Below are 12,430 nucleotides of genomic sequence, written 5' to 3' on the forward strand. Positions count from 1 at the left end.
CTGTAACTAACAGGGACTCATTTGTGTCTTGAGCATCATATAAATAAACCGGTTAATGGGTGTGCGTAAATCAATCTGCCGTTAGAAAGGACAACGGTGGATAAAGATGGTAATAAACTAGATGCAACATTCAACTTCTTTGTCACAATGTATTGAAATTGTAACAAAAGACACATTGGAAGTTACAGAAAGGTTAAATTCATGAATCCGTGCTTAGCCTCAGAATTGATGACAACAGCAATTTAACAAGATTGACAATATTAACTCCCATAAAACATGCTCTATCCATGCCTGTAGGCCGTTAAAACAGCCAGAAGCAAAGTCAAAATCATGATTAGACAGAGATCCCAATGACGCCTCAGCAATCGATCCAGGTGTATCTGTTTCCACACTTCACTGAGCTGCAAAAGTATGAAAATGCTGCGTTAATTTGTTATTCTGGTTAAATAATTTGTCTCAATAGACAATAGGTGCAGGAGGAGGCCATTCAGCCCTTCGAGCCAGCACCACCATTCAATGTGATCATGGCTGATCATTCACAATCAGTACCCCGTTCCTGCCTTCTCCCCATACCCCCTGACTCCACTATCCTTAAGAGCTCTATCTAGTCCTCTCTTGAATGCATTCAGAGAATTGGCCTCCACTGCCTTCTGAGGCAGAGAATTCCACAGATTTACAACTCACTGATTGAAAAAGTTTTTCCTCATCTCAGTTCATCTACATCTCAGGTATGTAGGTTAATTGGCTGGGTAAATGTAAAAAAAAAAAAAAATTGTCCCTAGTGGGTGTAGGATAGTGTTAATGTACGGGGATCGCTGGGCGGCACGGACTTGGAGGGCCGAAAAGGCCTGTTTCCGGCTGCAGATATATGATATGATATGATATGATAAATGGCCTACCCCTTAGAGTCTCAGTAACACTCTTGATCCAATTAAACGGTAGTGCCATTTGTATGTATATATTCCTGTTAAATCCTGTTGCCTGAGCAAGTACTGTTGAACCGTACTCAAATCCCTGCAGTTAGGGAATTGGATGCATAGAGAGGACTTTCTGGATTAGATACTTTATAGGGCAGCATAGTTGTGCAGCGGTGGAGTTGCTGCTTCACGGCGCCAGAGACCCGGGTTCCATCCTGACAACGAGTGCTGTCTGTACAGAGTTTGTACGTTCTCCCCATGACCTGTATGGGTTTTCTCCGGGATCTCCGTTTTCCTCCCACGCTCCAAAGACGTACAGGTTTGTAGGATAATTGGCTTGGTGTAATTGTCCCTAGTGCGTGTAGGATAGTGTAAGTGTGCGGGGATCGCTGGTCGGCCTGGACTCGGTGGGCCGAAGGGCCTGTTTCCACGCTGCATCTCTAAACTAAACGAAATGTGCTCGTACATGGTGAGATGACAATGATAACCAACCAGAGGTATCACAAAATACTGGAGTAACTCAGCGGGTCAGGCAGCATCTCTGGAGAGAAGGAATGGGTGACGTCCGAAGAAGGGTCACGACCCGAAAGATCAGTCTGAAGAAGGGTCTCGACCCGAAACGTCATCCATTCCTTCTCTCCTGAGATGCTGCCTGATCCGCTGAGTTACTCCAGCATTTTGTGACACCTTCAATTTGTACCAGCATCTGCAGTTATTTTCCTACATAACCAACCAAATTCCCACTCCCATAAACCCTCATATTTAAACATCTTGCTAGGTCTAAAATTAAAGCCCAAGGCAACTGTAAGCGTGAGAAGAGCATCAATAATTTTATTTTTCATTTAATCTAATTTTTCATAAGTAAAACCTGCTATTGAAAAGCAAAAAAACAGTAGATGTACTTCATGCTGAAACAAAAAGAGAAACTGCTGGAATTGCTGAACAGGTCAACCCAACTTTGGGAGCTCCAACCACAGGAGCTTCGACAGCCCCGATGAGGGGGTTCGACCGCCCCGACTGCAGGTGGTTCGACTGCCCCACCCACGGGAGAATAAAACGTGAAGATTAGACTTTGTGTCTTCCATCACTGAGGAATGTGGGGAATCTGCCCTGGTGGATGTTTATATTAACTTTTATGTAGTTGTGTGGCTTGTTGCTTTTTTTTAGTATGGTTGTATATTCCAGGATTTCATTGTTTCAGATGTGATAGAATCGGAGGGGCAAGAGGTGGAGGTGTGGCATTGCTTGTCAGGGAGGATATCACAGCAGTGCTTTGGCAGGACAGACTAGAAGGCTCGATTAGGGAGGCTGTTTGGGTGGAACTCAGAAATGAGAAAGGTTTAGCAACACTTATAGGGGTGTATTATAGACCGCCAAATAGGGAACGAGAATTGGAAGAGCAAATATGTAAGGAGATAGCAGATATTAGTAGTAAGCACAGAGTAGTGATTGTGGGTGATTTCAATTTTCCGTATATAGACTGGGAATCACATTCTGTTAAAGGGCTGGATGGTTTGGAGTTTGTAAAATGTGTGCAGGATAGTTTTTTGCAGCAATACGTAGAGGTGCCTACCAGAGAAGTGGCAGTGTTGGACCTCCTGTTAGGAAATGAGACGGGTCAGGTGACGGAGGTATGTGTTGAGGAGCACTTTGGGTCTAGTGATCACAATGCCATTAGTTTCAATATCATTATGGAGAAGGTCAAATCTGGACCAAGGGTTGAGATTTTGGATTGGAGAAAGGCTAATTTTGAGGAGATGCGAAAGGATTTAAAAGGAGTGAAATGGAACTTTTTGTTTTATGAAAAGGATATAATAGAGAAATGGAGGATATTTAAAGGTGAAATTTTGAGAGTACAGAGTCTTTATGTCCCTGTTCGGTGGAAAGGAAAGAATAATAATTTGAAAGAGCCGTGGTTTACCAGGGAAATTGGACACTTGGTTCGGAAAAAGAGGGAGATATACAATAAATATAAGCGGCAGGGAGTAAATAAGGTTCTTGAGGAATATAAAGAATGTAAAAGGAATCTTAAGAAGGAAATTAGAAAAGCGAAAAAAAGATATGAGGCTGCTTTGGCAAGTAATGTAAAAGTAAACCCCAAGGGGTTCTACAGATATGTCAATAGCAAAAGGATAGTGAGGGATAAAATTGGTCCATTAGAGAGTCAGAGTGGACAGCTATGTGCTGAGCCGGAAGAAATGGGGGAGATATTAAACAATTTATTTTCTTCGGTATTCACCGAGGAGAAGGATATTGACTTATGTGAGGTAAGCGAAACAAGTAGAGTAGTGATGGAAATTATGAGGATTAAAGAAGAGGAGGTACGTACACTTTTGAAAGATATAAAAGTGGATAAGTCTCCAGGTCCTGATAGGATATTCCCTAGGACATTGAGGGAAGTTAGTGCAGAAATAGCAGGGGCTATGACGGAAATATTTCAAACGTCATTAGAAATGGGGATGGTGCCAGAAGATTGGCGCATTGCGCATGTTGTGCCTTTGTTTAAAAAAGGTTCTAAAAGTAAACCTAGCAATTATAGACCTATTAGTTTGACGTCTGTGGTGGGAAAATTAATGGAAAAGATACTTAGGGACAATATATATAATTATTTGGACAAACAAGGCCTGATTAGAAACAGTCAACATGGATTTGTGCCTGGAAGGTCATGTTTGACTAATCTTCGAATTTTTTGAAGAGGTTACCAGGGAATTTGATAAGGGCAAGGCTGTGGATGTTGTCTATATGGACTTCAGTAAGGCATTTGACAAGGTTCCACATGGAAGGTTGATTAAGAAGGTTAAATCGTTGGGTATTAATAGTGAGGTTGCAAGATGGATTCAACAATGGCTGAATGGGAGATACCAGAGGGTAATGGCTGACAATTGTATGTCAGGTTGGAGGCTAGTGTCTAGTGGAGTGCCCCAGGGATCTGTGTTGGGTCCACTGTTGTTTGTCATTTACATTAATGATCTGGATGATGGTGTGGCAAATTGGATTAGTAAATATGCAGATGATACTAAGATAGGTGGTATAGTTAGTAATGAAGTAGAGTTTCAAAGTCTACAGAGAGACTTGGGCCTTTTGGAAGGGTGGGCTGAAAGATGGCAGATGGAGTTTAATGCTGATAAGTGTGAGGTGCTGCATTTTGGTAGGACAAATCAAAATAGGACGTACAGGGTAAATGGTAGGGAATTGAGGAATGCAGTGGAACAGAGGGATCTGGGAATAACTGTGCATTGTTCCCTGAAGGTGGAATCTCATGTGGATAGGGTGGTGAAGAAGGCATTTGGTATGCTTGCCTTTATAAATCAGAGCATCGAGTATAGAAGTTGGGATGTAATGTTAAAATTGTACAGGGCATTGGTGAGGCCGAATCTGGAGTATGGTGTGCAGTTCTGGTCGCCAAATTATCGGAAAGATATCGACAAAATGGAGAGGGTACAGAGGAGATTTACTAGAATGTTGCCTGGGTTTCAGCACTTAAGCTACAGAGAGAGGTTGAACAGGTTGGGTCTTTATTCTTTGGAGCGTAGAAGGTTGAGGGGGGACTTGATAGAGGTTTTTTAAATTTTGAGAGGGACAGACAGAGTTGACGTGGGTAGGCTTTTCCCTTTGAGAGTGGGGAAGATTCCAACAAGGGGACATAGCTTCAGAATTGAGGGACAAAAGTTTAGGGGTAACATGAGGGGTAACTTCTTTACTCAGAGGGTGGTGGCTGTATGGAATGGGCTTCCGGTGGAAGTGGTGGAGGCAGGCTCGATTTTATTATTTAAGAGTAAATTGGATAGGTATATGGATAGGAGGGGATTGGAGGGTTATGGTCTGAGTGCAGGTAGATGAGACTAGGTCAGGGAGAGTGGTCGGCGTGGACTGGAAGGGCCGAACGGGCCTGTTTCCGTGCTGTAGTTGTTATATGGTTATATGGTATGGTAAATCGAGTATCACTGTACCTTAATTGAAACACGTGACAATAAAATACCTTTGAGCCCTTGATCATTAACTCCATTGCTGCCTCCTGGTTTGCTGAGGATCTCCTGCATTTCTCAATGCAGTAAACCCTCGTTAGATCAGTCTGTAGGGGAGAGGGAATGGTATCTGTGATTGCTGATTGTGCTGTAACTGTGTAAGGGATTATAGACAATAGGTGCAGGAGTAGGCCATCTGGCCCTTCGAGCCAGCACCACCATTCAATGTGATCATGGCTGATCATTCTCAATCAGTACCCCGTTCCTGCCTTCTCCCCATACCCCCTGACTCCGCTATCCTTAAGAGCTCTATCTAGCCCTCTCTTGAATGCATTCAGAGAATTGGCCTCCACTGCCTTCTGAGGCAGTGAATTCCACAGATTTACAACTCTGACTGAAAAAGTTTTTCCTTATCTCCGTTCTAAATGGCCTACCCCTTATTCTTAAACTGTGACCCCTGGTTCTGGACTCCCCCAACATTGGGAACATTGTCATTGTTTAAGTAGTAGAAACAAGGAGCTGCAGATGCTAGCTAATAAACGAAAGGGCACAAAGTGCTGGAGTAACTCGGCAGGTCAGGCAGCATCTGTGGAGGACATCGATTGGTGACGTTTTGGGTTGACACCCTTCTTCAGACTCATGGTGTGGATCTGGAGTCCAGGTGAGTTGAGACAAGGATCGGCAGAGTCATTGGTTGAGGCCCGCGGACGGTGGGAGTGCAGGTAAGGGTTGATGGTGGCAGTGGCAGGGCTGGCCTGGGAGCGACCAAGGAGGCGATGCAGGCCAGGGGTGGTGCTGGCAGCCTGGCCTGGACCGACCGCTATAACCAAAATCAGAGGACCCTGTACTTGGTGGAGTCATAGTTCTCCGTTGCTGCAGATGTTCAATGGACTCTGAGTCGGCACTGAACACACAAGCCCTCCTAGGTAATCAATACATTTCCAATACAATCGTTATGCTGCGTCGTACCAGATACTTGATTAAATATTACTGATTGTATGCCTCGTTATCATCTTCCCCTCAGCTAACAATGAACCATTCTACATTTCCTTGTGCATCGTCCCCTCTAATCTGTTTTCACACCTTACCCTTCCATATCCCTCTGTCTCCCTCTCCCCTGACTCTCAGACTGAAGAAGGGTCTCGACCCGAAACGTCACCCATTACTTCTCTCCAAGATGCTGCCTGTCCCGCTGAGTTTCTCCAGCATTTTGTGTCTATCTACCTCTTATTAAGTGGTTAGTTTCCTCTTCCCCCTGTTTGCTTCAAAAACCTTTTTTTTTAAAGGCCTAGTCTTCATTACTTATCCCTTTCTTAATTTGCTTCTATTTCAATTGTAGATGAAATTACTTATACACTAATACTTACATCAGTGTATTGAACTGAATGGATGAAATTTATGGCTCCGAGCTTGGAAAGTGCAAGGAACACTGGAATATATGCATCTGTGCTGGTTTCGGCAGCCAGATTGTAGAATCTTCTGGCCAGGTGGAGATCCTAAGGAAAAGAGGAGCAAGACAAAACAAACCTTTCTTCCGAGAGACATCTGAAATCAGCGCAAAGCTGACATAATAAATAAACCCTGTTTCCATCACCAAGGAGAACATTCATAACGAGAGGATTTGAGTCTAGAAGTAAAGAGGTCCTTCTGCAGTTGTATGGGGCCCTGGTGAGACCACATCTGGAATATTGTGTGCAGTTTTGGTCTCCTAATTTGAGGAAGGACGTCCTTGCTATTGAGGCAGTGCAGCGTAGGTTCACGAGGTTAATCCCCGGGATGGTGGGACTGTCGTATGAGGAAAGATTGGAAAGACTGGGCTTGCATTCATTGGAGTTTAGAGGGATGAGAGGGGATCTTATAGAGACGTATACAATTATAAAAGGACTGCACAAGCTAGATGCAGGAAAAATGTTCCCAATGTCTAAGAATAAAGGGGAGGCCATTTAAAGCTGAGGTGGCGCAGCGGTAGAGTTGCTGCTTTACAGCGAATGCAGCGCCGGAGACTCAGGTTCGATCCTGACTACGGGTGCTGCACTGTAAGGAGTTTGTACGTTCTCCCCGTGACCTGCGTGGGTTTTCTCCGAGATCTTCGGTTTCCTCCCACACTCCAAAGACGTACAGGTATGTAGGTTAATTGGCTGGGTAAATGTAAAAATTGTCCCTAGTGGGTGTAGGATAGCGTTAATGTACGGGGATCGCTGGGCGGCACGGACTTGGAGGGCCGAAAAGGCCTGTTTCCGGCTGTATATATATGATATGATATGAGAAGAAACTTTTTCACCCAGAGAGTTGTGAATTTGTGGAATTCTCTGCCAAAGAAGGCAGTGGAGGTCAATTCACTGGATGAATTTAAAAGAGAGTTAAATAGAGCTCTAGTGGCTAGTGGAATCAAGGGATATGGGGAGAAGGCAGGCACAGGTTACTGATTGTGGATGATCATCCATGATCACAATGAATGGTGGTGTTGGCTCGAAGGGCCAAATATCTTCCTCCTGCACCTATTTTCTACATTTCTATGTTTCTATTTCATTTTAAAGCACAGTTGACTGTTTGCAGAATTGAGTGGAAGTGCAGGGTTATTGAGTATAGAAGTGCATGCGAGTTACAGTATTTCACTGGTCTTCAATTTGGACTGGGAACTGGAAAGGTGCCAGGATCCTCGAGTTCTCCAGGTTAGGCCACTGTGAAGGACTCCTCAGCATGCAGAAGCAAGGCGTGAGGCTCACTGTTCAATTACTGTTTTATTACTGTCTTGTTTTAATAAATGATTTCACAACTGATAGGAGTAGAATTAGGCCAATCATGGTTGATCTACCTTCCCCTCACAACCCCATTCTCCTGCCTTCTCCCCACAACCCCTGACACCCGTACTAATCAAGAATCTATCTATCTCTGCCTTAAAAATATCCATTGGCTTGGCCTCCAGGGCCTTCTGTGGCAATGAATTCCACTGATTCGTCACGCTCTGACTCAAGAAATTCCTCCTCATCTTTCTAAAAGTACATCATTTGACTCCGAGGGTATGGTCTCTGGTCCTAGACTCTCCCACTAGTGGAAACATCCTCTTCACATCCACTCTATCCAGGCCTTTCACTATTTGGTAAGTTTCAATGATGTCCCCCTTCATCCTATGTTAACCCACTCATTCCTGGGATTATTCTTGTAAATCTCTCCATCTATAAAGTTTTAAATTGTTGAAGGGGTTCTTTCTCCATCATTGATAACATATAACATATAACAACTACAGCATGGAAACAGGCCTGTCCGGCCCTACCAGTCCACGCCGACCATTCTCCCTGACCTAGTCTCATCTACCTGCACTCAGACCATAACCCTCCAATCCCCTCCTATCCATATACCTATCCAATTTACTCTTAAATAATAAAATCGAGCCAGCCTCCACCACTTCCACCGGAAGCCCATTCCATACAGCCACAACCCTCTGAGTAAAGAAGTTCCCCCTCATGTTACCCCTAAACCTTTGTCCCTCAATTCTGAAGCTATGTCCCCTTGTTGGAATCTTCCCCACTCTCAAAGGGAAAAGCCTACCCACGTCAACTCTGTCCGTCCCTCTCAAAATTTTAAAAACCTCTATCAAGTCCCCCCTCAACCTTCTACGCTCCAAAGAATAAAGACCCAACCTGTTCAACCTCTCTCTGTAGCCTAAGTGCTGAAACCCAGGCAACATTCTAGTAAATCTCCTCTGTACCCTCTCCATTTTGTCGACATCCTTCCTATAATTTGGCGACCAGAACTGCACACCATACTCCAGATTCGGCCTCACCAATGCCCTGTACAATTTCAACATTACATCCCAACTTCTATACTCGATGCTCTGATTTATAAAGGCAAGCATACCAAACGCCTTCTTCACCACCCTATCCACATGAGATTCCACCTTCAGGGAACAATGCACAGTTATTCCCAGATCCCTCTGTTCCACTGCATTCCTCAATTCCCTACCATTTACCCTGTACGTCCTATTTTGATTTGTCCTACCAAAATGCAGCACCTCACACTTATCAGCATTAAACTCCATCTGCCATCTTTCAGCCCACCCTTCCAAAAGGCCCAAGTCTCTCTGTAGACTTTGAAAATCTACCTCACTATCAACTACTCCACCTATCTTAGTATCATCTGCATATTTACTAATCCAATTTGCCACACCATCATCCAGATCATTAATGTAAATGACAAACAACAGTGGACCCAACACAGATCCTTGGGGCACTCCACTAGACACTGGCCTCCAACCTGACATACAATTGTCAACCGTTACCCTCTGGTATCTCCCATTCAGCCATTGTTGAATCCATCTTGCAACCTCACTATTAATACCCAACGATTTAACCTTCTTAATCAACCTTCCATGTGGAACCTTGTCAAATGCCTTACTGAAGTCCATATAGACAACATCCACAGCCTTGCCCTTATCAATTTCCCTGGTAACCTCTTCAAAAAATTCAAGAAGATTAGTCAAACATGACCTTCCAGGCACAAATCCATGTTGACTGTTTCTAATCAGGCCTTGATTATCCAAATAATTATATATATTGTCCCTAAGTATCTTTTCCATTAATTTTCCCACCACAGACGTCAAACTAATAGGTCTATAATTGCTAGGTTTACTTTTAGAACCTTTTTTAAACAAAGGCACAACATGCGCAATGCGCCAATCTTCCGGTACCATCCCTGTTTCTAATGACGTTTGAAATATTTCTGAAATCTGTTTGGACTATTACAAGCATCTCATGGCAATGATCCCCCTCTGTGATTTCTCCTGCCCTCCTCCTCTACAACCACGTTTTGACCCAGAAGATACATTCTCATGGCAAGGAGGTCAATAAATGCATCCATAGTCTAACAATGTTTTAAAATCTCACAATTTAAGATTGCATGAACAAACAAATTAAGAACAGGAGTGGAGCACGTGGGGCCTCAAGACTTGTGCCATTTAATACATATGTGGCACCATATATGTGTAAATGGCACAAGTCTTGAGGCACCACATGCTTCACTCCTGTACTTAACTTTGTCTGTAATAACCTTTGCTTATTAAGTATCTACTTAAAACATTCAAAGACCCTGCTTTCACCTCCTGGTGAGTTAGAGACACACAACCCTCTATGAAAAAAGAAATTGTCTCAAATCTAACTGAGGTTGATAACCCCTTATTAAGTAATTCCGTGTTCTCCCACGAGAAGAAACGTGATCTCCATTGCCACACTAATCAGAACCCAGTCTGAAGAAGGGTTCTGAACCAAAATGTTGCCAGTCCATTCCCTCCATAGATGCTGCCTGACCCACAGAGTTACTCCAGCACTTTGTTTTATTTAGGATTTTTATATCTTTCAATCAAGTTGCTTCTCATAAATTCAACAAGCAGAATTAGGCCATTTGGCCCGTAGAGTCTACTCTGTCATTCAATCATGGCTGATCAATCTTTCCCTCTCAACCCCATTCTCTTGCCTTCTCCCCATAACCCCTGACACCTGTACTAATGAAGAATATGTCAATTTCCACCTTTAAAATATCCATCGACTTGGCCTCTGCAGCCGTCTGTTGCAATGAATTCCACTCTTAACTTTCTCTTAATTTGAATGGAGATAACCCAGACTCTCCAAACCTTTCTCAAGGACAATCCAGGATTAGTTTAGTTTCCCTGAACAGATGTCAACATTTTAAACTTCCTCTCTTTAAGGAGACCAAAAAACTGAATCCCTCAATTTCTGCCTTCAAATCTGACATCTTTGTTTATGCAGGTAGATACAAAATGCTGGAGTAACTCAGCGGGTCAGGCAGCATCTCAGGAGAGAAGGAATGGGTGACGTTTCGGGTCGAGACCCTTCTTCAGACCCTTCTTTGTTTATGCAAGTGAGTTTTGAAGAATCTAGAATTTTTCTGCTTATAAAGTAATTGGGAATTTCAAGTACTCATTCAAATTAAACTCCAATCCACTGAAAAAGTATTTTCATTGTTGCAATAGAAATGAGTAGTTCGTACCTGTTCTGTGCCAAGTCCATGTTCATACATGTATGCAAGGTTAAACATGGCTTGTGCACTGCGTTGCTGTTCGGCAGCTAAACGATAGTGAATTGCAGCTGTTTCATAATCTACTTTTGTTCCACGACCATAGTAGTAATAGTCGCCCAGTTTAATTCTGGCATATGAATATCCTAGTGAGCAAGACAATGGTTTAAAGTCTGATTAAAATATTTCCTCATAGAATCCAAATTATTGTCATGCCTACAAGTAGATGTGCTGTGAGTGTTTCTAACATTTGCTAACAATAGAAGAATGAAGGCATTTCTCCTCATCTCACTCCTAAAAGGCCTACCCCTACTTCTCAGGCTGTGACCCTTAATTCTCGATTCTCTGTCAGCATCAGTCTGTAAGAATTTATAACTTTTAATGAGATCCACTCTCATTCTTCTACACTCTAGAAGACGGTCCTAGTCCTTCATAAGGAGAGGATTTGAGTATAGGAGTAAAGAGGTCCTTCTGCAGTTGTATAGGGCCCTGGTGAGACTACATCTGGAGTATTGTGTGCAGTTTTGGTCTCCAAATTTGAGGAAGGACGTCATTGCTATTGATGCAGTGCAGCGTAGGTTCACGAGGAGAATCCCCGGGATGGCGGGACTGTCGTATGAGGAAAGATTGAAAAGACTGGGCTTGTATTCACTGGAATTTAGAAGGATGAGAGGGGATCTTATAGAAACGTATAATATTATAAAAGGACTGGACAAGCTAGATACAGGAAAAATGTAAAAATGTTCCCAATGTTGGGGGAGTCCAGAACCAGGGGCCACGGTCTAAGAATAAAGGGGAGGCCATTTAAAACTGAGATGAGAAAAACTTTTTCTCCCAGAGAGTTGAGAATTTGTGGAATTCTCTGCCACAGAAGGCAGAAGAGGCCAATTCACTGGATGAATTTAAGAGAGTTAGATAGAGCTCGAGGGGCTAGTGGAATCAAGGGATATGGGGAGAAGGCAGGCACAGGTTACTGATTGTGGATGATCAGCCATGATCACAATGAATGGCGGTGCTGGCTTTTGTCTATCTTCGAGTTAAACCAGCATCTGCAGTTCCTTACTACACAATAGGCAATAGACAATAGGTGCAGGAGTAGGCCATTCAGCCCTTCGAGCCAGCACCGCCATTCAATGCGATCATGGCTGATCACTCTCAATCAGTACCCCGTTCCTGCCTTCTCCCCATACCCCCTAACTCCGCTATCCTTAAGAGCTCTATCCAGCTCTCTCTTGAAAGCATCCAACGAACTGGCCTCCACTGCCTTCTGAGGCAGAGAATTCCACACCTTCACCACCCTCTGACTGAAAAAGTTCTTCCTCATCTCCGTTCTAAATGGCCTACCCCTTATTCTTAAACTATGGCCCCTTGTTCTGGACTCCCCCAACATTGGGAACATGTTATCTGCCTCTAATGTGTCCAATCCCCTAATTATCTTATATGTTTCAATAAGATCCCCCCTCATCCTTCTAAATTCCAGTGTATACAAGCCCAATCGCTCCAGCCTTTCAACATACG

At 43.5% G+C, this 12,430-nt stretch overlaps 1 protein-coding gene across 1 annotated transcript in view; it reads right to left on the reverse strand.

The window, feature by feature from the left end:
• Window positions 1-267: 267 nt before the first annotated feature.
• Window positions 268-12,430, reverse strand: part of LOC144596823 (protein sel-1 homolog 1-like) — a 67,571-nt gene continuing 55,408 nt past the window's right edge. Inside the window, exons 18-20 of the mRNA XM_078405657.1 lie at window positions 10,886-11,058; window positions 6,250-6,378; window positions 268-401 (exon numbers count right to left, since the gene is read on the reverse strand). Of these exons, the coding sequence (XP_078261783.1) occupies window positions 282-401; window positions 6,250-6,378; window positions 10,886-11,058 (422 nt within the window). The 3' untranslated portion in view covers window positions 268-281. The remainder of the gene's footprint in view (window positions 402-6,249; window positions 6,379-10,885; window positions 11,059-12,430) is intronic.

The sequence above is a fragment of the Rhinoraja longicauda genome, chromosome 9 (genome assembly GCF_053455715.1).
Source record: "Rhinoraja longicauda isolate Sanriku21f chromosome 9, sRhiLon1.1, whole genome shotgun sequence".
NCBI classification, from domain to species: domain Eukaryota; kingdom Metazoa; phylum Chordata; class Chondrichthyes; order Rajiformes; family Arhynchobatidae; genus Rhinoraja; species Rhinoraja longicauda.